This window comes from Mya arenaria, chromosome 10 (assembly GCF_026914265.1).
Source record: "Mya arenaria isolate MELC-2E11 chromosome 10, ASM2691426v1".
Taxonomy (NCBI): domain Eukaryota; kingdom Metazoa; phylum Mollusca; class Bivalvia; order Myida; family Myidae; genus Mya; species Mya arenaria.
Genome location: NC_069131.1, coordinates 22,854,857 through 22,879,994, shown reverse-complemented (window position 1 = coordinate 22,879,994; position 25,138 = coordinate 22,854,857). Strand labels below are relative to the sequence as shown.

At 34.2% G+C, this 25,138-nt stretch overlaps 2 protein-coding genes across 4 annotated transcripts; one reads left to right on the top strand and one right to left on the bottom strand.

Moving 5' to 3' along the window:
* The first annotated feature begins 400 nt into the window (after window positions 1–400).
* Window positions 401–24,924, top strand: LOC128206762 (formin-J-like). 3 transcript variants are annotated; one of them, XM_052909447.1, is made up of 6 exons: window positions 401–461; window positions 10,018–10,112; window positions 12,033–12,189; window positions 16,808–17,188; window positions 18,121–20,273; window positions 20,532–24,924. In XM_052909447.1, the coding sequence occupies exons 2-6, from the start codon at window positions 10,029–10,031 to the stop codon at window positions 22,008–22,010; spliced, it is 4,254 nt and encodes a 1,417-aa protein (XP_052765407.1). In that variant the 5' UTR covers window positions 401–461; window positions 10,018–10,028; the 3' UTR covers window positions 22,011–24,924. The 3 variants fall into 3 exon arrangements, with proteins under 3 accessions (XP_052765407.1, XP_052765405.1, XP_052765406.1); XM_052909445.1 differs by having other exon boundaries at window positions 16,808–17,200; XM_052909446.1 differs by having other exon boundaries at window positions 408–465; window positions 16,808–17,200.
* On the bottom strand, window positions 6,204–8,174 carry LOC128204468 (DNA ligase 1-like). Its single transcript, XM_052905883.1, has 2 exons — window positions 8,135–8,174; window positions 6,204–7,498 (listed from the first exon to the last, which is right to left on the bottom strand). The coding sequence occupies exons 1-2, from the start codon at window positions 8,172–8,174 to the stop codon at window positions 6,687–6,689; spliced, it is 852 nt and encodes a 283-aa protein (XP_052761843.1). The 3' UTR covers window positions 6,204–6,686.
* Window positions 24,925–25,138: the final 214 nt, after the last annotated feature.

Below are 25,138 nucleotides of genomic sequence, written 5' to 3'. Positions count from 1 at the left end.
GGTCTCAAATGATACAGCTAATTACCGGAAAACACTTTAATTTTCTTTATTATATGTGGTATTGCGTGCGCAGGGTGGGCCCGGAGTCTAACTACTGCATGTTTGTATTAAGTTCATTCCTACATGTAATGTGGACATTTATTTTCATTTAGATTTAAATTTTGTTTAAAAGGACCACCACCCATTACGTATATGCACGTATTAATATTTAATATTTTTCGAAAATAAATTAAAATGCACCTTTTAAGTTTTCTGTTATAACCCTTTTTATCATTTGTACATGCTCTATCGGGTACGGGAATTATCAATCAGTTCAAGGCTTTTCGGATCTATACCAGTTTCCTTTCGATTTTTAAAGGTCTTAATTGGGTTCTTTCCCTTGTCACGCTGTGTAAACAGTCTGAATATTAGATGCGCTGGGGATAAGTGACAGTCGCCGAATTCACTTGGTTTTAAGGCTTGTAGGTATTATTATTCTGTATTATTTGTCGTTGATGGTTAGTGTGGACAATGTGTAGAAAAGAATGCCAACATGACGGATGCTCAAATGTTAACCGATTAACAATTAAGTGTCAGTTTATCACACTGTGTGCTAGTTCATCTAAACCTGATATCCGATCGATGGAAAACTAGGTCAATGGGAAAAACCTGATAACACATTTCTTGTCAGATAACTTCCCTGTCTGGCCGTAGTTAAGACATATTTTTTAAGATTCAAATAAGTATTTTGATAGTTAAATATATATAGCTGATTAATTAATGACTTGAGATAACCTATTGTTATCAATCATGTTAACTGGATCAAGTTAACATGAACATTAAGTGTGTGTATAATTTATTCAGACACTTAATTGTTAAACCTCTGCAGTTTTGTGTTCAATTAATTTGATTGACAATATTTCAATTATATATTAGGATAATATACACTTATTGTTGATTGTGTAGATGGAGAAGATAAGCCTGTTTCAAGTATGAGGATGGTGTGTTTTATCCCCACTCATGCAGATCTTCAGTGAAGTCTAAATAAATAGACCCTCATGAATCTTTGTACAAATTTTAAAATTGTCAGTCTCGTGTGTCCTTACTCACTGGCGTTATTTCAGTGATGAATGTATAAAAACACACCTGACCATAAGATCGAGATAGCTAAAATTTTCTTGAGGTAGTAAATGTACAGGCCTACAATCCACCTCCTGCCAACATTAAAAACCATATCAATGTTGTTTCACATTGAGGGATGCATGTCAAAAAGGTGTGGTAGTGCCCCTAAGTAGCCCCTACTAACATGGATTTTTTATTCCTTGTACCGCCCACGTAGCAAAATTTCAATGCACTTATAATCCTTCTCTCAGTTGCAGCATGCATTAATAGGTGGATAACCGCTTCCAATATATATATTCACGTGTCTATCTACATGTATTCTAATCCTAAGCACATTTTATCAAACATAATTCTAACAAATATGAAAGTTTGCATAATGTATATATATTTACTATATATTCAGCCAATATATATATAATAACATTTACGGCACATTTACGAAACAATGATGTTCTACAGCCTGTCCTCTTCTGCCCTCATGAAGAACAGTATGTGCACTTCCTTATGTAGAATTAAATGCCAAAGATCATCAAAAATTTCATTTGCTATGATTAAAACTTAATTTTGCTTATGAATTTATTGAGGTAACTTTAGGTTTCAATTGCCAAATATGTCAAGTTTGTATTCAGAATACAAACTTGACATATTTGGCAATTGAAACCTAAAGTTACCTCAATTAAACACAATTTCTAAATGGTCTCTAAAATTCATCATGTTCAAATTCTTCACATTCTGACAATCTGCCCTTTTCACCCCTAGCACCCTGTTCCTCTTCTGCAGCACCCTGTTCCTCTTCTGCAGCACCCTGTCCTTAGAACCTGGCTAGGACCCGACATTTGAGGTCAATCATGCTAATGTATTGTTGTCTGCAGAACTGTGTTTTTGTACAAGGACCAATATTTAAGTGATAATCATTAAAAAGTAACCATTTACTAACCTAGTAACAATTCAAATAAATTATGTAGGAATTAGTTGAAAGTTGTGCTGAATCAGTTATAGTTATGTATTTATTGCATTCTCTAATATTGATTATCCATACTTAACGGTTTGTCAAATATTTGTCTTTAATTTTAGCAAAAAAAATGTCTAAAAGTCCAATGCAAATTGGCTGGATGCGACCCAATTTATAAATGCTTACACAAATTGAATACATTCCTGCTGTAAAACTAAATTATGGTATATTGTTAATGGGACAGGCTGTCTAGTCTAGAAAAGATGTAGACATGCAATTCTTGGAACACCAGACACCAAATTGCATTCTAATCAATAATCTTGGTCATAATATTAATCCAGTTATTTTGCTTTCTAAATCAATAATCTTGGGCAAGAGTTAAATCCATTTAAATTGCATGATCAATACTTTTTTGCAATGACATTATCCAGTTAATTTGCATAATAACTTTATTATCCTTATCATTTATTTAAAAGGCTTAAAAAAAAGAGTTGGTTCCCGGTTTCTTGCCAAAAAATAATAGTTAGGTCACATTTTTTTTTTTTTCATTTGCATTTTTTTCTTGACATTTTTTGTTACCAAACACTTACTTAAGGTTTAATTAATGCTTTAGAACATAGATACACTTAGTTAAAGCATAGCTGAAAACACTTCATTTTTAATTTCTAATAGATACAAATGCAGAAAATATATTTCTTAAGGCAATAAAAACATTAAGGGTTGGGGCAATAGGGAAACAAACAATTTATTTTTACCGCCTAAGTTCAGTGATCTTGGAAAAAGACTTAATCAATTTAATTTGCAAAATTAAAGTCATAATCCAATTAATTTGCATATTAAAGGCTTAATCCAGTTAATTTGAATAATAAAGTCTTGATCAACTTTATTTACATATAGTTAAGCCAGTTAATTTGCATAATAGTAAAAGCTTAATTTGCATAGTAAAGAATTAATCCAGTTAATTTGTTAAGTGAAGCATTAATCCAGTTAATTTGCATAGTAAAGTCTTAATCCAGTTAATTTTGTGAAGCCTTTAAATCCAGTTAATTTGCATATATATAGTAAAGTCTTGATCCAATTATTCAGTTAATTTGCATAATAAAGACTTCATCCAGTTAATTTGCATAATCAATTAGGTAAAACACAAGGGTTGGTTTGACTAAGGTAAGCATAGCATATTATTTTTGGAGAACCCTGATTTCTGTACCAAATCAACCTATATTGTATACCAGGGTATAATGTTTTGTAGAATATTTATGCAAAAAACTACAGAAACAAGCTCAGTAGCAAATAATTTAAACATAAACATGGTTTAATGGCACTCAGGGTAAACGCCAAAGATAAAGGACATAAAAACAAAAAATCACAAACAAGAAACATTGAAGAACAGCACAAGACAAGAAGTATAAAATTGTCAAATTTTAACATTTTCACTCATAAATCAACATTTTTGGGAAATTACAAAAACAACAACAACAAAAAACACTACATAGGGTCTGTCAGGTGAGTGGAAACTAACATTAATTTTGTACGCCTTATCTTCGGCAATGACCTAATCCAATTAATTTGTATAATAATGTTTTTAACTTCTTAAGCCATTTCACTTGCAATATAAACAATCCTGGGTAATGACTTATACCAGTAAATTTATGAACATGATGTGTAGTAAAGTCTTAATCAAATTAATTTGCATGATCATTAATCGTGGAGTGTCTTAGTCCATTCTAAATATAACTCAGACTTTAGAGAACATGCAAATTTTGCCAAATCAAGCATTTAAACATGATCAAGCATCTAAAATTGATTATAACTAAGGTCTTGATCTAGTTTATTCGTCTTTAATTCCAACAAAATAAGAAATTTTAATTTGTTTATTTATCTTAATAATATGGAAAGATGCCCCTTGACGAGTATTGTTATAACTTATTGACCATATAATTTCCAATCATAAAAAATGATATTTCAATCGGCTAAAACACGGTATTTGTCCACCTAAGTGTCTCACCAAGGTGGAAAAATGAACTTCCATGCAGGGCCATGAAATTTTGTCCATTTTTAGTTTAAAGTTTCAGTCATTCGAAATGATATTTGTTTTCCTACAGTCGCTTTTATAAATTTATTTTTTTGGCGACTTTTACATACAGGTCAGTGTAAGGTTACAGACACTACAACAGGCATATAACAACAAAGATTTTAATGGAAACAAGTCTGTATTATTCAGGTTAACACAGAAAACTAACAATTAGAATGTTAACAAACAAATGCATAAAATCTCTGCTTGAGATAAGCATAAAAAAAAACATATTTCATCCCAGTTGCGATGAACTCTAAAAATTGACAAAAATGATCACACAACTTTAACTGTAACTTTTAAAGTTTGTAGAACCAAGTGCCCCAAGCACATTGTTTTTCTAAAATAAACACTTTTCCTACCAAGTATAGTCAGTTTCTGCTGTTTATATCAATAGAACATATTTTTTGTATGAGATAGAAATAGACTGCACTACGGTTACGGACTCTACACATTGTAAGAACCAACACATGCTCAACATTTTCTATTTGAAATACACATGTTTGTGTATTTTCAACAGATTAACTTTAACTTTGCTGAGTTCCTGTGTATTGAATTTAAAATGACCTCTTTCATTGACAAGTTCAGGAGCTTCTAGCTTTGAAATGATATGTTCTGTTGGCTCCTGAGAAACGTCTGACTTCTCAGGCCACACATATGCGTTTCCAGCTTTCTTCATATATTTAAGCCCATATTCTGTTTCAGATTTACTTGTAATTTCAGCAACGTAAACACTTATGGGTCCTTTTCTCGGTTTGAGCCCAACGGTAACAAAATCACCAGGTTGAAAGGCTGTATCTTGTTGGGATGTTGTTGCTGCTGTCTCGTCTATATTTCTCCTCTTGGCTTTTGGTTGCTTGGTCTCCGATTTTCTTTTCAAAGTTATTTGTTTCTGTCCTTTTGTTTGTTCTTTGCAGGTTGCTTTAGGCTGCTCCTTGTTAGATGGTTGTTTCTTCTTTACATTTAGTTTTTCTTGGACTTTACTAATAACATCAAGGTTTCTTTTCTCCCACTTATTAACTATGTCTACATTCTCACATTTTGATGTTACACCATTCACACAAGCATCACAGTAACAACTAAGTTTCCTTGAGTTCAGCTCATAGTCTTTACCAACAGACTTAACAGAGTGCAGCTTCCGTGTTCCAGTTAATGTTTGTACATTTGTTTCTGGTTGGTTTCTATTCACATTTTCAACAAATACAAATTCTCTTCTCGACAGAGTGCTTTTTACAGTGTCCACTACTTCCATATTCAGAGTTTCTTGACAAAATTGGTAAACGTCTTCAGCATTACCAAGAACTTTCCTGTTACTTATTACAGCACGATAACAAGCATTCTTTACAGTTGCACCCAACCCATCACAGACATTCTTTCCATGAGACGTTTCAAAGTAGTTTCGAGTCATTTTGGGCTGCTTTCTGAGACTGATATCAGCAAACGCCTTTTTCCCCTTGTACTGGGCTGCACACCCATCAGTCCACTCGTGGAGTTCACCAATCTTCACCCCTCTGCTTTCTAGTAATTTAATTGGCTTGATTCTGGAAGACAATTGCTAAATCCGCATCATGTTTGGTTTCTTCACTTATTCCAATGATGGCATGTTTTACTGTAACATCTTTGTCATCAAGACTTTCTTTATAGTAGCACATCATTGGATGTACAGTTACCTGGTTTCTATCAAAGAACCCTGACTGCACTTCACTTTGGAAGACACATGCATAGTTCTCACTGAAATCCATTACCATGGCTACAGATCCCTTTGTTAATTTCTCTACACATACACCCATTTGTGTCTGTTGCCAGGATGCTCTAAATGCATGCTCTGGGTACACCATCATGTCTTTCTCTAAAGCTGTCAAAAACACTTTGAAATCAGCTTCTTTGGGCACACAAGAAACGCAGCGCTTTACTTTGTCATATTTCTTTATTTCAATGCTTTCCCATTGATACCATGACACCATCCCATCTCTGTTCTTTTCTTCCATAGTCGCCAAATACTTTTGAAGGCCTTGTACTCCACATTTTTCACAATTTCTTGACACTCATTTTAAAGATGGCTCTTGTTCATAGCTGCAGAATGTTGCATCACTCAGACTCTTCTTATCAATCTTAATGTCTTCTGTCATGTCAGTCTCTTTTACAACTCGTTTCAATGTTGTAAGTGCTTCTACTTTCAGGGCTACATTACAACAAGTCTGGCACAGGCATGACCGTCTGCTTGTCTCGGACACTTTCTTTACATTAACTGGTTTTAGTTTGCTGAATGATGTAAGTCCTATTTTATGATTGGGGTTTCTTGTTTTGTATAACTTGTGTGCTTCTTCTAGTGTCATTGTCATCACATGTTTCTGTAGTGTTTCTTTCATACCAGTCTGAGTTTTGATTCTAACAACATCACGTTTGGATGGCACCTCTCTGCTAATTTCAGCACTCAGGTAGAACTCTTTCACTGATTGTTTCACATGATCACTTATCACATCACATCTTGTTTTTCTCTGTTTCTTTTTCCACCATTCATTTCTCATCTTCCTTGTCTTGTAAGACACATTGAAATATTTACTAACTGATCTTTTTGTATTTCCTTAGTACTGATTCACGTATTACATCATATGCATGTTTCTTTTCTCTGTCTTTTCGAACACCAATGTTTACTTCGGAAATACTTTCTTTCAAGGAATTCACTATAGCATCTGCTACTTCAAGTTTCTTCTTACAAGCTGGTGTCATTGTTACTCCTTGGTCAGAAAGTACTTTGGATGTTGAAGGTGACTCAATAAGCTTCTTTAAAATGGCGGCTTTCTTCTTTGGTGTCCTAGGCAGAATGCCTTTCACCATTTGCGCTCGTCTGTATACTGTTGCACGGGATAAGTTACTTTTGTTCTGTCTGCTTTCTCCATGACTGTCATTTTCATCAACTGTGTTAACAATTGGAATTGTAGGAGACTTAAGTTTAATTCGCATTCTCCAGGCTTGTGTTCGCTTCACAGCTTTTTTCTTTTTTTCTTCCAGAGCCGGTTTCTTACTCTTTTTAACACCAGGATCTTCAGAAGAACATGTTGTTTTCATCTTTTTTCTCTGTCTGTATCTTTTCATTTCTTCAGCTTTTTTCTTTCTTAAGGAGGCTTTTAATTCAGGATCTGAATTGGCCATGAGTTTCACTTTCATTCGAGCTTCCTTCTTTCTTTCTGTGTCTTTCTTTTTGATTTCAGAATATTTTGTGGAGTTTTCTGTTTTCTGACGCATTCTCCATGCCTTGACTTTCAGCCTGTTTTTCTCCTTTTGCTTCTTTTCTATGTCTTCATTCTTTTCAGCATTCATTTCAGCATTTTTTTCAAGTTTCCGGGATCGCAGTGATGATTTTCGGCTCTCTTCTGTAAAAAGACATTCTGAATATTAATTAACCTTAAACGGTTGGGTTCAATGTATACCTTAGAATATTAATATATATGGTATATAAATCTTCATATAAAGACAGGTTTTGTGAAAAGAAAAACCTCAAAAGGTATAAATGTCCCTATATGGTTCAATTGTATTGTTTCTGTTCATAAAAATGTTTTTGAACATACTTACAGTAGACTTAGAAACAAGTGGCCGTATTTTGTAGAGTCTGTAACCTGAGTACAAGTACAAATCAAATATTACTTAAGCTTCAATTCTGTACATTTAACAAGTATCCACTGTGTCTGTGATCTGTATATTATAACACTGATTGTATTCATTGGCATACACGCCAATCTTTATGTAAAAATATTTCATCTCGGCTCCGTAATAGGCTACACAAAATGAAATTGTGTGTCATACTGTCATAGGATTTCCATTAAACAACCTGTTAAGACCATTTTAGTTTGTTATATGTTGGGCATGGCAATTTCAACAAATAAGCATCACAACATGTGCATTTCATGTGGACAATTGCATTAATTCAGGGCATCATGTACAGACATATGGTTTTGGTTACGGACCCTACGTAACATAGCATGGAATGTTTAGATAAGGATAATACATACCTAGAGCATCACTGGAACCAACACCTTTAGTGTTTTCCATTTTAAAGGACTTCTTGCTGGAATCTGACCGACTATTACCCAAAATAAGCCATTTTCTTAGCTGATTCCATCATTACAGCTGGACTGTTGTATTTCTTAGAAAGGCGGTTGTTTTGGATGATGCAATAATTCATCACAAATATTGTTGCATCAGCCGTTTTATTGGTATTTTCCAATAGTTAAAAGATGATGCAATATTGCACAATAAAAAAATTGCTTTTACCATGAAAAAATATAAGGAAATATGCTATTGAAAACAATGGAAATTTCAAATCAAAATTTGAAGGCAGATTTTGTAGTGTCCGTAACATTAGATATGTAAAAAAATGCAACTTAAAATCAAAATATTCCAAAAAATATTTCAGCCATTAAACATACTCATACAGAGGTTTTTATTTGTGGAATGCCACATTTCTGTCATTAATACATATGTAAATACAAACCCATGGTTACGGACTCTACAGATTTTTTAACCCTGAAAATCTTACAGGTGAACCTCCTTCTTTTTAAGAATGTGAATCATGAATGCCCAAAGCACCAAAAAATTGGAAGTTTGATTAATAATCAGTCTTACAAAACAGTTATCACTTGTAAATGGGTGAATTTTCAATGTTTTTCATGCATATAACAAGGGATACTTATTGTGATTTTGAAAAATTGGCAAAAGCACCACTTTATGTTAATAAGTCATATTTTCTGTAATAATTTGTCTATTTTCTTGATTTACCCACCAAAATTTAGCACTTGAAATTTTCTATAAGCTGAGGTAATGCATTTTTTCCAAATCATCATGCAAAATAGATATATAACAGTTTGAATATATAAAAAAATCAAATGAGACAGCATAACGCTTGAAAATGGCCATTTTTGGGATATGTTTTTTGCTGTTACTCGAATACAAATTGATATTTTCACTTGAAATTTGGAGGCCAGCAGGAGTGGACTAGGTTACATGCTTTGGCTGCAAAGAATTAAGTTTGAAATCACACACTTTCCTTCAATCTATGTATAACAACCAAAAAATATAAAATGGACAAATACCGTGTTTTAGCCGAATATATATAGCCCGGAATTAACTTAACTGGGTTTTCCCATGCCGGTACAAATAAAAGGTGAATATTGAGCTATATATTGAAATTCATGTAACAGTCCAATGACTCTGTTGTCTCCGAAGTAACAGGTGTATATAACAACGGTTTAATTTTATTTGTACCGGAGGATTAGGCTGGGAAAACCCGAATAACTATAATTCCGGGCTTAAACTATTAATCTTATAGGCGGCCAAGTGTAATGGCTTGTTATTCCCTGGCTATGCATGACAGCATCTGCTGTAAACATTCAAGACATAAGATAAATTATCTTTACAGTGACCTTGAACGCAAAAAGATTGTCTGTGTGACACTTTGACAATGCCTGCACCTATGTCCCTTAAATTTGAAATTTTGGTTGGGGGTGACCAGTTGATGACCTCTATGAGGTCATAGAGTCAAAGGTCTAGGTCATAAATCATATTCATCATTAAAATTTACGTCATATTTACTTATTCCCTGCTGCTAAGAGAATACATTTTTATCTGCAAACATCAGTCATCATCGGAACATGATTAAAAACTGTACCTACTATCCTCACACTTTGAATGGTCATTATCTTAACTGCCTCAAAGGCATCCAATGTTAATGACAAATAAGCTGTCATTTCGGCCCATGCATATTTCATTCAATTGTCTAAAAATCCTGACAACTGGCGCTCAGGGGGGGCATACTGTTTGACAAACATCTGTTGTTATTATATGGATGATAAAATTATAATATTGCAAAGTGCTTTATTTGAACGTTAAATTTCAGACATCTGGAAGATGTGCAGCTTTGCGGAGATCCGGGATATCCCTGGCTGTAAGGCCATCCTGAAGACCGTCCTGAAGACCCAGATACAGTTGCTGGTAAATCATGTGCAAAGTCTAAGGATGCTTTTAAAAATAACCCATAAAATGTTAAAATATATTCAGTTGAAAAGAGAAGCTTTAAGTGAAATACTGGTACAATTGCTGGTTAAGTACATTTGAAAGAAATCCACAAATTTTAAACTCAATATTTAAATCATTGTATTAAAGAGCTTTTTATAAGTCTGACATGGATAGATGAAAGATAAAACACTTAACAGTATCACTTTTAAAGCTAGCTCAATAGCATTACAGTAAAAGTGATGCTAAATAAATATCAAATTGCTACATCGACCTTGAAGTTTATTGAGCAACAAGAGTTATTTACTTTACATTGGGCGCAAAATATAACGGATTGCACAAATTACTATGAACATCTGGGGGATAATAAGTGTCTTCGTGTTTTTAAACAAATGTTACCAATGACATTACTTTCCTTCAAATCTTAATGATGTATTTACTAATTTAGAGGGAAACAGAACTGCTTTCAGTATTTTTTGGAATACAAGCAAATGATATGATTTGAATTTTGAAATATTGAGTGAGAAAAGTTGTAGTTGAGAGGAAAATTTACTTTAATAAATTATTTAAATAATGTATGTCTGAGGCAACACCTACTTTCTTGTTAGCTTAGACTAGATCTACTATATTGACTGCCACACCTATTTAATTGTTTGCTTAGGCCACATCTATTTAACTGTTCTTAGGCCATATCTATTTAATTGTTTGCTTAGGCCACATATATATTTAATTGCTACTTTAGGGCACATCTATTCAATTGTTTGCTTAGGCCAGATCTATTTAATTGTTTGTTTATGCCACATCTGCTTAATTGGTTGCTTAGGCCTAACCTTTTTATTTTTTTGCCTAGGCCACACCTTTTTACTTGTTTGCTTAGACCACATATTTTTAGGCCACATCTATGTAATTGTTTGCTTAGGCCACATCTATGTAATTGTTTGCTTAGGCCACACCTTTTTTTGCTTAGGTCACATCTTTTTAATTGTTTGTTTAGGCCACAACTATTTCATTGTTTGTTTAGGCCACGTACATCTATTTCATTGTTTGTTTAGGCCACATCTTTTTAATTGAACACGTTTGCTTAGGCCACATCTATTTAATTTTTTTGCTTAGGCCACATCTATTTCATTGTTTGTTTAGGCCACATCTATTTAATTGTTTGCTTAGGCCACATCTTTTTTTATTTATGCTTAGGCCAAATTTATTTAATTGTTTGCTTAGGCCACACCTTTTTTATTTTTTTGCTTAGGTCACATTTATTAAATTGTTTGTTAAGGCCACATCTATTTCATTGTTTGTTTAGGCCACATTTATTTAATTGTTTGTTTAGGCCACATCTTTTTAACTGTTTGCTTAGGCCACACCTATTTAACTGTGTGCTAAGGCCACATTTTTTAACTGTTTGTTTAGGCCACATCTTTTTTATTGTTTACTTAGGCTACACCTTTTTAATAGGTATGCTTATGCCACACCTATTTAATTGTTTGCTGATGCCACATCTGCTTAATTGTTTGCTTAGGCCACACCAATTTAATTATATATTTAGGCCCTTCCTATTAAATTGTTTGCTAGGTCCACCTATTCTTCTGTTGGTATGATGGTAACCAATTAAAGAAAGTGCACAAAAAATATTACAAGAGCACTGCAAATGGTAACCAATGCTAGTCTGATGTGTTAGAGCAAGAAAAGGGCCATAACTATACAGTTATTACAGCAAGAGTTATTGGCCACATGTACATACAACTGTTACTGGTTAAATGTGTGCAAAGATGATTGTTTTTTTTTATTGTTTGTTGTCTTGTAGCATTTTGTCTCTTGTGCGGCCATTTAGTAAAAAATGAAACATTATGACGCATTAATAGTATAAAACATTACAGCAAAACTTACCCCATTATTCAGGTAGAGCAGCTTGCGGAACATACTGGCGAGGAATCTGTCATCCTAACAGCCAGTGTTGATGACAGCACACTGAGTCACCTTGGCTCAGAGTCAGGGACTGACTTTCTTGATCAGAACGAAGACTTGAAGACACTGTTCTTGAACTTCTGCTTACAAAGTAGGTTTGTTTAAAGGGTTTGATACTATTGTAGATTTTTAGCTCACCTCAGCTCTTAGTGCTCAAGGTGAGCTATTGTGATTGGTCTATGTCCAGCGTCTGAGTTCAACATTTGTTTTAAACATTTCCATCTAAACTGCTTGAAACTTCACAGGGATGTTCCTTGGTGATGCCCTTAAAAATTGTGCAAAGAAATTAATTCTATGCAAGACTCTTGTTGCCATGGACACTGAAAGAAAAAAACATAATAATCGTAAAGCCTAGAGCTTAGATATTTGGTGGACTTATATAAGAACACATTGAATTTCTTCTTGTCTGAAAATGTTTTGCCCAGGCCCCTGATATTTGGTATAAAGCATTATATGATGGCTTTCTATCAAATTTGTTCAAATTATGCCCCTGGGGTCAAAAGTGGACCAACCCCGGGGTCACAAGGTTTTTATATATTTATTTGGGGAAATCTTTTGAAATTCTTCTTGCCTGAACCACTTGGCCTAGACCCTTAATATTTTGTATGTAGCATCAGAACGTAGTCCTCTATCAAATCATGCCCCTTGGGTCAAAGCTGGCCCCACCTTGTCGGTCACAAGTTTCCTATAGACTTAAATAAGATGATAAAAACTTTGAAAATCATCTTTTCTCAAACCACAATCCCAAGACCTTTGATGATATTTGGTATGTAGCATCATATGATGGCCCTCTACCAAGTTTGTTTAAATTGGGTCTAAGCTGGTCCCACCCCTTTTGACCTACTGTAAAATCATTTATATTTCTGGGCTTTAGATTTCGTGCTTTTTGGAAAAAGGACAATTTCGGGGGTTCTTAAATTCGTGGATTTTCATTTTCTTGAAAAAAATAAAATAATCAAAACTGCGGTCTTAAATCGTCTGCAAATTTACCTCCTCCACTGGCTTTGCTATATTTATATTTATAGAACTAATTTAATTCCTTACTTCAAAAATATATACATTTGATAACAACAAAAATGTAGCTTACAGCAAAAAGAATAAAAAAATAACCGGTAGGACAAATATTACATGTTTTCCAAATCTGACTGGTAATGCAATAATAAGTCCAATGGAGGTGAGAAAACAGCTTGACGTATAATATTATGTCTCATCCTAAACAGTGGAGGGGAGATAATTTGCTTTTTAGCTTATCTATTTTAGGAACATTAAAGGTCGAGGTAAGGTCATGGCTTTGGTGTCATTTTTCAATGGTTTAAACTTTGACCTTAACCAACACAAAATTAAACACATTTCTCAAGAAAAAAACTTTTTTAACAATGTATTGAAGTCGTGGATAAATATTAAAATTAATCACGATGAAAATAATAAAATTACTTTAAGCAAAATGGTGATATAATATATGGAATAACAAATTACTTAAACAAAATGGTCGCACCTTATTTTATAAAGAATGGTATCAGAAGGGTATTAAGCTAATTTAACACATTTACGATTATAGAGCAAAGACCTTCTACATGTTTGATGAACTTAGATTTCTGTATGACCTTTATGAACAAGATTTTCTAAAATATCTAACACTGGTTAATTCAATACCAGAATCATTAAAAACGAAACTTATGTCAGAAACGATTAACCAAATACCACCAGATAAATTAACTGATAAATTACTGAAATCAAAACAGACTAATAAATTCCTTTATTCATTACAGCAAAGAGATATTTTAAAACCGTCGTCCGAAAGTAAATGGGGAACATTATTTCCAAGTTTAGATGACGACAAAAAATGGAAGTCAATTTACAGGCAAACATATATATTACTATTGTGTCTGCGCAGTTTTCAGTATAATTTTTTTTTTAAATTAAATAAAATCAACACCTCTATGTGACTTTTGTAGCATAGAAACAGAAACAATAGAACACGTACACTGGGACTGCCAGAAGATACAACCTTTATGGGAAGAACTTAACATCTATATAGCTTTGCAATCCATACATATTATGATAACAAAACAAGAAGCATGTGTAGGCATTCAGGGTAATGGAAGATACACAGTCATATGTAATTTCTTAATTGTGTTAATGAAATTTTATATATTTTCTATGAAATATAAAAACACTATACCGACTTTTAACTCATACAAACAGTATTTGACATTGAGAAAAAGAATTGAATCGCAAATCGCACTGTTAAACGATAAATATGATACCCACGAGAAGAAATGGAAAGTTTTAAACCTCGATCCTTAGATAAAAGTCATAGTAAATTCAGCACTCTAACATAACGTATAATACGGTCATAAATTACTCATTATAACCAGTATGTGATTCAGCATATTATAACAATAATTGATTATTATTACCTTTCCACCTTTAATTAAGGAATGAATTGCGGGGTTGATGTCATTATCGGGGTATGAACGCAATTGGGTTGGTCAATGTGTGTGCGCGTACTTTGACCAACCCAATTGCGTTCATATACCCGATAATGACATCAACCACGCAATTCATTCTTTATATTTACACAAATATTCCATTATTTCTTTCAAGAATTGCTAAAGAAATACTTCATTTCATTTAAGAAAACCTTTCAGTAATCCGTTCTTACCCATTCTGTGAATAGAACGACCCGACTATAACCGGAAACATTTTTTTCAAATGACGTCACAATAACGCGGGAAAAGATCAACCACTTGAAATCACTTTAAAACGTAAAATTGAAACACTTCTGGTACCAATATATTTAAAATATAATAAACTAACACTTTTAAAAATGTTGATCTATATGTTACGGGACCTGCAGACACGATACGACCAATAACAAGATCAATAGCTTTCATGTATATTGTTATGCAATGAATTACGATCCGAACATATCCAAAGATGTTGCGTTCATTGTTTGAACGCAATTGCCGAAAGGCAGTTCATTTAAGGAATGGAAGTCGAGGTGTAAATATATATGTATAACTAACTACAATACGTAGCTTGTAAAATCTATTAGGGGAAAAAGCTATAGAGACTGGGAGAATGTGTACGTATGAATGGATGCGTGTGTGTTTGTGTGCGTTTGTGTGTAGGTGTGCGTGTGTGTAGGAAGGGGGATTAGGGCTTATAAATAAATAAAAAACATAGAATAGTTCTAATGCTATTAATGCTTTAATGTATGTGTATTGTTTTGTATTCTGTGTAAAAAATAAATGAGAAAAAGAAGGAAAAAAAAAACACAAAAAAACTTTGACCTTAAGCCAAACACCATCAAGATTGTCCAATGAAACTTGGTACTCTTGTTGTGATGAAGTAAGAATATATGTTATTACCCATGGGGCCTTCTTGGCTTTGGCAAGTTCATTGGTTTATATGCAGAAATATTTAGTCGAACACCGTCAAGATATTCCAATGAAACTTGGTACTCTTGTTCACTAAGTGGTACCTCTGTTATGATGTAGTATGAATAAATGTTATAACCCATGGGGCCTCCTCGGCTTTGGCAAGTTCTTTGGTTTATATGCAGGAATATTGAGTTGGATACCGTTAACATATTCCAATGAAACTTGGTATCCTGTTGGTACTTTTGTTATTATGTAGTATGAATAAATGTTATAACCCATGGGGCCTTTTCTGTTTTGGCAAGTTCATTGGTTTGTATGCAGGAATATTAAGTCAAACACTGTCAACATATTCCAATAAAACTTGGTACTCTTGTTGTCATAGACAATGCTCACATTTATAGTAATAAGGCCTGTATCTGCGGCTTAAATAATTGTCAAATTTTCCCTTTGTTCGACTGAAAGTGAGAGACAAGCGTTGGCGTTCGCTCTGTAACACTCTTGTTTGCTATCTGTCACTAATTTTGTCTAGACTACTGTTAAACAATTGTAATGAAACTTATAACTAATTGGAACCTGATATGGACTGAATGGTATTGTTCACTTGTTAAATCACAATAACACTCCAAAACTTAATGCATTTGTTATGGAACAATTGTTTTAAGAGAGTTAATGCCTATAAAATTTTTGGAAATGCACTTTGGAGATTTGTACATTAGACAAAATAAAACAAAACTTAAAACCACTTGTTAACTGGTTACATGTATAAACTCCACTTGTGCATTTATTATGAAACCATGTCATTCATATAATTGTGTTGCCTCATTTTTTTTAGCTTACCTGAGCAATTGTGATCAATCATGGTCAACATGTTAAAACTTAAAGAATCCACTTAGTATGCAGCCTCATGTAGTGGATGTAGTGGTCTAAAACCAAGCTTGTTCAAATTATGTCCTTGGGGTCAAAAGTGGACCCCCTCTAGGAGTTTCTCAAGCACTTGAATAGTAAAATATTTGAAAATCTTCTCTGAAACCGACAGGCCTCATATAGTGGTCTTTTACCAAGATTGTTATCCCCCGCTGAACTGAAGGGAACCATATCTTGGTAGGAGTTGGTCAGACAATGTTCAAACTTGGTTAGAATGTTCCCCTTGATGAATATTGACTGAAACAGAATGTTTCTCACCATGATATTTAGGACCAGTGAAAAATCTTGGCTATAAAACCAGATCAAAATCCGTTTTTATGTGGTTTCTGCATAAGTCCCTTGTTAAATGATTGTTATATTGGTAAAGCTTAGATTGTCAGTTCGCAAACTTTATTTCAGAGCAGCAAAAAGATGAATCTGAAGACATCAACCAGAAGGGTACTGCTAGGCAATCTCGTTCATCCTCTGCCCCAACACCTAGCAATACCCAACTGGAGATACCACTCAACAAACCAGCACATAACAACACCCCTTCAGGAATTTCTCCTGATAAGCCATCATCAAATAGGGCATCAATGGAGGTATCACCAAACAAAGCAATACCAAGCACTACCCCTTTGGATGTTTCACCATTCAAGCCAACATCCAACAGGACCCCAATAGAGATTTCCCCATCCACGCTATCACACAACAGGACATCAATGGAAACGTCCCCTGACAAATTAATGGAAAAAGTGACAATTAAACAAGAGCCTGTCGATCCAGCTGAGCTTGTAGATGGTAAGACAACAGGTATGGTATATTTTAAGGCTTGAGTTTTGTCTTATTTTAACATTTCAAAATGGGGTCATTTCACATTTTATTTAATAATCAATCCCCCTCCAAAAAAAAAAAAAAACATAATTCTTTTTGGTTTTCTTAAATGGAATATGTCCAAGATGTTACAATAAATTACAAATGTATTAGCCACCAGAAAATGAAATTGGCTTTAAAAAATCAGAATAAATAGTTTTATGGATAATTTTCCATTTCACCTTTCATAAAATTAATATAATCTTAACTAGATGTCTTGAGAATATCACATGATAAAATTCTTCTAAAACCTGCAAAATTCCAAATTTTTACAAGTTATTCTTAGAATTTTCACTCCAAATTTATAAATTTGGTGATTGTTTTCCAAAATACAGAAAAATCTGGTCACAATTCTAGTGTAGAATAGTTACATTAATGTTATACAGTGCTAAACAAAGTTTGTTTATATACATATTTGTACCTACGTACAAGCATTGTACAAAACCTTCTTAAAAAGTGTTGACATTTAAATAATTGAAAGACTTTCGGGATTAAGCCAGGTTTTAGAATAGGGACAGATTATTTAGGGTTAAATGGGCACGTTGTTTCGGGCTGTGACAAACATAAATTGCATATAATTGAACAAAAAATGGCAGAAATGTGTTTAATTGAAGTAGTTTTAGGATTAAATTGTCAGATATATTAAGTTTGTATGTATTGATAACAATATGATAAGCTTTTAAAAAAATGATTATCTTAAGCATGCAGTTTGAAGAAAACAGAAGGGTGCCTATCATGCCTCCATGAGGATAGAGGGTTGCTACTAAAAAAGGACAGGTTGCATCCTCTTATTACTCATTAGCTAAAACCTTATTCTCACAAAGTTATGATATTCAAAGCATAGTGTCTTAATGTTGTAGATGAGAAAACCACTGCCAAAGAAAAAACACCAGCTGTAAATATGCCACAAATTAAGAAAGAGCCACCAGATATACCGGATGAATGGGAAACGTTTAATAAAACAAATGAGGACAAGATTGATGAACAATTTGCACCAAAAAAAGGGACTGTAAAAAAAGACAGAGTGAATGAAACCGTAGACGACTTAGATGATAGTGACACTGATGCTTATGAGGAACTAGATGTTAATATTCCAACAACCATTCATAGTAGTGTTGGTACTGAACCATCATTATTAAAGGATATCAGAGAAAGTGAAGATGAGAAGACAGAAGAGGCAATGAATAAAGACAATGAATTGGAAATGGAAACTGAAAGTGTAAATAAAGAGAATGAAGCAGAAATGGAAACAGACAGTAATATAAGTTCTATTGTAAATGATAATATTCAGAAAGAAAACAATGAAGATAACATAGAAGATTTACAAGATTATGATAATCGTGAAGATCATGATAATGATAAGGTGGACATTGACAAAGGTGCAAGCGAAAAAGACTCTAAGAAGGACGCTGACAGTAGTGCAAACAAAAAAGTCTCAAATGAGACGCTGGAAAGAGTTGACAATGATAAGGAATCTGTAAAAAGTAATGAAACAAATGCTGATGATGTGAGTGTGAATGAGTTGATGAAAACAGCTGATAATTTCATGAAAGTTATATCAGAAGTGGTCAGTAAACTAAAAGAAAGCAACAGTGACTCTGCACAGGTCTCAAATGAGAGAACAATGCAACCATCTGATGCTGTTGATGGTGAAGTCTTTAAACTGACCAAAGAAGAACTGTCAAAAAGTTTTGGTCCTGGAAAAACAATATTAAATCAAAACGATGAAAATTATAAGAAGTTGTTAAAAGCAGTTCAAAAAGAGTGCAATAAGGTGGAAGCTCACATAACTAGTACACATTCAGATTCATTAAATCATGATAAAACTGATGGAAAGCTTCCTATAAATGACAATGTACAAATCAGGGACAGAAGCGCATCTCAATGTTCATCAATGTCTGGCACTGATTCAATCAAAAGTGCTCCTGTTGGAGATGGCAGTAATCAAGCTTGTGTACACAAGGACTCAGACATTCCTTCAAGAAGGCCAGCTTCCAATGTAATTGATTTAGATGCTCCAGGTGTGGTAGACAAGAATCTCACTGTTCAGAAAACACCTGTAAAACAAATACAGGGTCAAGCAGGAGAAAATAGTCCGAGAACACCAAAAGGCCAGGGTACTCCATCCAGACAGACTAAAGGTCGCGTTAGACAGAATACGCCTGGTAAACCTGCAATGGCAGGAAAAGGTGTAACACCGAAGAAACAAGGTAATTTCATAGACAATTTGATCTCCAAAGGTATTCCAATTATTATACCAGATGATGATGACGAAGAAAACGTGACTGAAATGCCAATGCCAAGAATAACTCCTGGTAGAAAAAAAGGCCAGTCACCACACACTATGGCAAGCCCAGGCTATAGGTCAGGGGTAATGAACTCCCCTCTCCAATCACCTTTGCAACAAGCTCCAACTCAGTACTCACAACCTAGACAGCTGTTCACACCACCCAAAACTGTTAGCTTTTCAGTTGCTCAGCAACCAAGACTTTCAACACAAGCTAGGAGAGAATTGTTGGATAAATCTAGTCTGTATCATCAGCAGCAGCAACAGCAGCAGCAACAGCAGCAGCAACAGCAGCAGCAGCAGCAACAAGTTGGATATATGTCCCCATCTGGTAAAGAGCCTCCAAAGCAGCAGTATATGATGCAAACAGGACAGTTGGACCCTTCTGGTGGGCAATCAAGCATATGGAATACAAATCCTGGCGAAATGATCTCAGATATTCAAGCCATGGCAAGTCCCTACATGCAGAGTCCAAACTCTAATCCATCAGGACCATCAATGTTAAGGCAGTTTGTTGACCGGACACAAAGGCCACAGGGACCACCAAGTCAGATCAGAAATCTTCAACAAAATAGCCCAAATGTGCAAGCCAAAGCCCAGCCTATTCAGACAGTAAGGCCACAAAAAAGAGGTCGCCCACCGAAAACCACAATTGTTATAGATGATGAGCCATCTACATCCAAATCAAAGGCTGAAAGCCCAATGTCACCAAGAAATCCCACACAGGTTTTTATTATTTTCAAATTAAACATTTACAGTGAAAAATAAATACATACCGCTTAAGTGTGTGTGCAACCACCAAGATGAAGTCTTAAGTCTACAAACATAATGAAGGCCTTGGTTTAATTGGCTTATTAAGAAGCTTTTTGATGGTATTCTGTAACACAACTTAAGAACTGATTTAAAATGTATTTTAGTTTTATGTTTTTTTACTTAAGGTTAGAAAGCGATGGTTCCTTATGTTAAATTTTGTCTTGCTTTCAGGGTTTTCCGATGGGCTTTGGCCAAACTCAAGTTACCTCTTCATATCCCCAAACTCTGCAGTCAGCATTCATGCAGCAAAATATGTTGCCTGGTATGCAACCACCATTACAGCAAGGCAGTCAACAGATTACTCAACAAGGTACACAGGGTTTCCATCAGGCAGGATTGCAACACACAATGCAGTCAAGGACACAGACATCAATACAGTCAGGCATGCAGGCAGGGTTACAACCATTAATACAAACAGGGTCTCAACCAATAATACAGCAAGGAATGCAACCATCAATGCAGCAAATGATCCAACCAACAATTCAGCAAGGACAACAGGAACTACAAAGGAATCAGTCATTAATGCAACAAGGAAATCCACTATTACTGCAACAAGGGGATCAACAATTAATGCAGCAAATGAATCAAACATTAATACAGCAAGGTAATCATCAAGTGATGCAGCAAGGGAATCAATCTTTGATGCAACAAGGCAACCAAACAACATTACAAGCTGGGTTACAACAATCAATACAGCAAGGTACTCAGTCTTCTGCTTCAGTTTCAGGAACCGAATCGATGGCTAATTTCACTTCCGCGGGTGGGTCTCAGTTCATGTTGGCAGGAACTGGGACGAATTCTGGAATGCCAGTTCTTCTCAATGTTCTCCAAGCATTGCCTGTGTCTATTGCAATATCTCAGCCAACAGAAAACTTGCCAATTATATCTGACGTCACTAGTATGGCCGCTGAGTACGGTGTTGTTCCAAAATCTAGTCCTAATGCGACCACAATGTCTTTGCAAAATATACCTGAGAATGTGGCTTCACAACAAAGCTCAATGGAAAATGCACCAGAAAATGTTAACAGGGTGACAATGAAAAGATCTCTTTCTGCAATTGATACAACAATGACCGCAAGTAGTAGTGAACCTGTACACAAGCGAAGAAATGTCTCAGATTCTGGCCCACCTATCCTAACTGCCATGGCTGAGATTCCTTCAAATCGGGCTGATGCAAATCTTTCTCCAAGTAAGCAGCCTCCGAAATTAGAAATAGACATTGACCAAAGTGGTGACATGAATCAAGCCACGCTTGATATAAAGCAAGAAAGAGAGGCAGAGATAGAGTTTAAAGCAGGACTTAAAACAACTCCACATAAGTTGAAGGAATCTCAGAAGACATTTTCACCACCCATAAGTCCCTCAACCAAACGTCTTCACGCAGTTCCTGGCACAAGGTCAAGGGTATCAATACCGGATGAGACTTACCAAAGTACTTCAAAAACAGACACTCCTCCGCCTCTAAAACGTTTCGGTTGCGGAGATTGTGGGAAGACATTTACTACAAAACATGGCTTAGGTGTTCATTTTAAGAAGCACACAAAAGAGGTTCCATTTGAGTGTGATGTGTGTGGCAAACATTATTCGAAGAAAGCGTTTCTGATGAAGCATATTATGGTTCATTTCCAGGAAAGCCAGCAACAAAAATAGCATTAATGGTGCAATGAAAATGCCATTTAATGGTTCAATTTCAACCACCTGGTTCAAATACCTAGCTTAACATTACAAATGCCATGTAATGGTAAACTTCCAAAAACCGAAACTAAAATCTGTGGTGCGCTTGAAAGGAAATCTTAACATTTTGTTGACATTTATTTGTTTTACTTTCAAGAAAACTATATGTATACCAGTTTATGAAAGCAGTGCACATGACATATATTTTGTTTATTTTCAAGCAAATCCGCTACAAGTGTTTGTTCAAGCTCAAGAAACAAGGAACTCAGAAAAGGCATATGTGTTTCCCATAACGCAATCAGGAATTCAAGTGACGTTTAATGGTTATCACTTTCAGGAAAACTATACAGGTTCCATCTTATTGTACAATTTCAGGAAGCACAATAAGGTGGCATTTTATGGTTAACATCCAATGAAAACAACACCAATGACATTATATTATGTTTCATTTTCAAATGTTCAATACAAATTACAGGGGCTCATTTTCTAGCAACCATTTAAAACGGTTTTCTGTGGTTCAATTTCAAGCAAATATTACGAATGACATATGATTCACGTACAAGGTCACGTACGATGACACTTTTATGGTTGTGTTCAAGGTCACTTTCAATGATAACAATACATATGACATTTTATGACTCGCGTTCAAGGTCAATTTCACGAATAACCATACAAATGACATTTTATGACTCGCATTCAAGGTCACTTTCAAGGATAACAATACAAATGACATTTTGTGACTCATGTTCAAGGTTGTTTTCAAGGATAACGATACAAAAATATAATGGATTTTTTATGGTTTGTGTTTAAGGATAACGATACAAAATTTTAATGGAATTTTATGGTTTGTGCTTAAGAATAACGATACAAAATTTTAATGGAATTTTATGGTTTGTGTTCAAGGTCATGTTCTAGCATAACTGAATAAAGTTGAGTTGGCTTAAGTTGAATAAGGAAATACTTTCACACCTTCAGGAAAATCAGCTTCATAACATTGATCAATGTCAAGAAAACACAAAGCATAGTTCACAGCAAAAAATGTTTACATTATCACAAATCATACTGCCATAATCGGACATATTAATTACGGTGCGCATTGAAGAAAACCAAAGGCAATGATACATTTTGTACTGTAAATGTGTATGCTGGTACATGTATGTTTCATATAGTATTCATTTTTAAACATTTTATGTATTATTTGTGTTAATATTTTTATACCAGAGTGTGTTCATGTTGTGCACGCCTGCTTATATATTGTAGGTTGTTAAAAAGTAATAATTTTGTGAGTATTGAAAATATATCCAAACCACCTACCAAGCTACCCTATATTGGTGGGGGGGGGCATGAAAAAGTAAACAAAATATTAACAGTATATTTTTACGCCTTAAGATAAACAGTTGCATAAATGCAAGGTTTACGCTTTAAATGTTTCTTATTGTAAATTGTTTTCTTATGTCAGTGGCATGTATATTTTGCAAGCATGCCAGTTTTTTTAAAAGTTAAGAAGTTACTTGTAATTTGTGTTTGTTAGCTCTAGTTTTGGTGAGAAATAGTTTTGTATGTTCTGGCATCTTTGTATTGAATGCCACACAGTGATGTAATCTGTTATAGAATTATTGATCATTTTACCCATTGCCATCGATATACATTGGTGCATTAAAACATTAGTACATGAAAAGTACACCACAAGGATTTCAATGCATGTATCCTAGTTTTAAGGAAAATGTGTTTAATTATAATACTCGAATCATTTTCGTCAGTTGTTTGTTACAGAGATGTTTGTTATGTATCGAGAGTCGAAAGGTTATATCTTCTTGTGTTTTTTAATGTCACTTCGAACCTTTTCGCATTCACCCCTCGGAATTCAATTGCTATTTATTTCAAGCTTGTCTTGTATAGTAACCGGTATGGTCTACAACTCTGTCCTAGATATGCCGCTTTTTCAACTGTAAAATATCAGCTGGCGTTCTTTCTGTATTCATTACCATTGTAAGGTCTTTCATTTACAAAAATCAAATGATAAGAATAAAAAGCCACTGGTTACTATAGTACTTTTTTAGTTTGGTATGATATTTGAAATACATTCAAATCATGCAATGGCGTCAATATTGAATATTTTTAAAAACAATATTTTTTAATCTGTTGTATTTACAGTATTATATTGTTTTCTGTATTTAGTGTTATATATAAGAAGCTTCATCATGCACCTTGTTGTTTGATAGTTCATCTTTTCATCCTATTACGATATATAAGTAGTTTGTTTTTAAAACAATATGTGCCATTTTTGTGTTGTTAATAAAAACTTGTAAATGTAGACTTGTATTAGGAATGGTCTGCTGGCGGTATCGTCGGACCGCGCACAAAATTAACCTGTCAGAAAACGTTGAATATATTTGAATGAAACAAATGCTACAGGTTACTCATTGTAATTCTGGTGGTATTTTTGGTTTCAAATAAAATGTTTAATAAATTAACACAAGCAATGATGGATCATTGTTCAGACGAATCTGATAAATGAGATTGAATGGGCATTAACTCTTACCCTGCGGTTCAATTTAAGAAACGAATGCTTTTAATTTTGTACATTTGTTTCAAGTTCTTGTTCTATGAGTATTCAGTTAGTTAATGTCCCATCAATAACATGTGTATAAACTTTATAATTCTGTCTAGTTTGTTCCTGTTAATTGTTTTTTCTCAATCAGGCTTTTTTGGGCCTTGGTCTGGACATTAATGGTATTCAATGATCGGAAAACTTTAATAAACAGCAACAAAAGAATAAGATATAAATATATTGTAGTTTTATGATTTTACTTTTTGAATTCAATGTATCATGAATAAGTTTTTTATGTCTCTTTGTTTTGAGATTTCATTAAAGATTTTAACAACTGCATTACTTTTTATTATATGTGTGTGTATTTTTAATAAAATGAATAAGTTGTTGACATGGCGTGTTTGAATAAAAAAATATGAACATATGGATACAGAAATGCCAGTTATTCAGTTATGTGCTGTTACATTTCCTTTCATAATGTATAACGCAAGATTGCGCATTTATGTGGTATTCAATGCTGCACTACCAACCAGGCATTTTTTTGCAAAAAAAC

Coding starts and splice junctions, on each gene's coding strand:
- LOC128204468 (XM_052905883.1), bottom strand. CDS start 8,174: ATGGAAAACACTAAAGGTGTTGGTTCCAGTGATGCTCTAG. Junction 7,499..8,134: donor TGGTTCCAGTGATGCTCTAG/GTATGTATTATC, acceptor GTCTTTTTACAG/AAGAGAGCCGAAAATCATCA.
- LOC128206762 (XM_052909445.1), top strand. CDS start 10,029: ATGTGCAGCTTTGCGGAGATCCGGGATATCCCTGGCTGTAAGGCCATC. Junction 10,113..12,032: donor AGACCCAGATACAGTTGCTG/GTAAATCATGTG, acceptor CCCATTATTCAG/GTAGAGCAGCTTGCGGAACA. Junction 20,274..20,531: donor CACCAAGAAATCCCACACAG/GTTTTTATTATT, acceptor TCTTGCTTTCAG/GGTTTTCCGATGGGCTTTGG.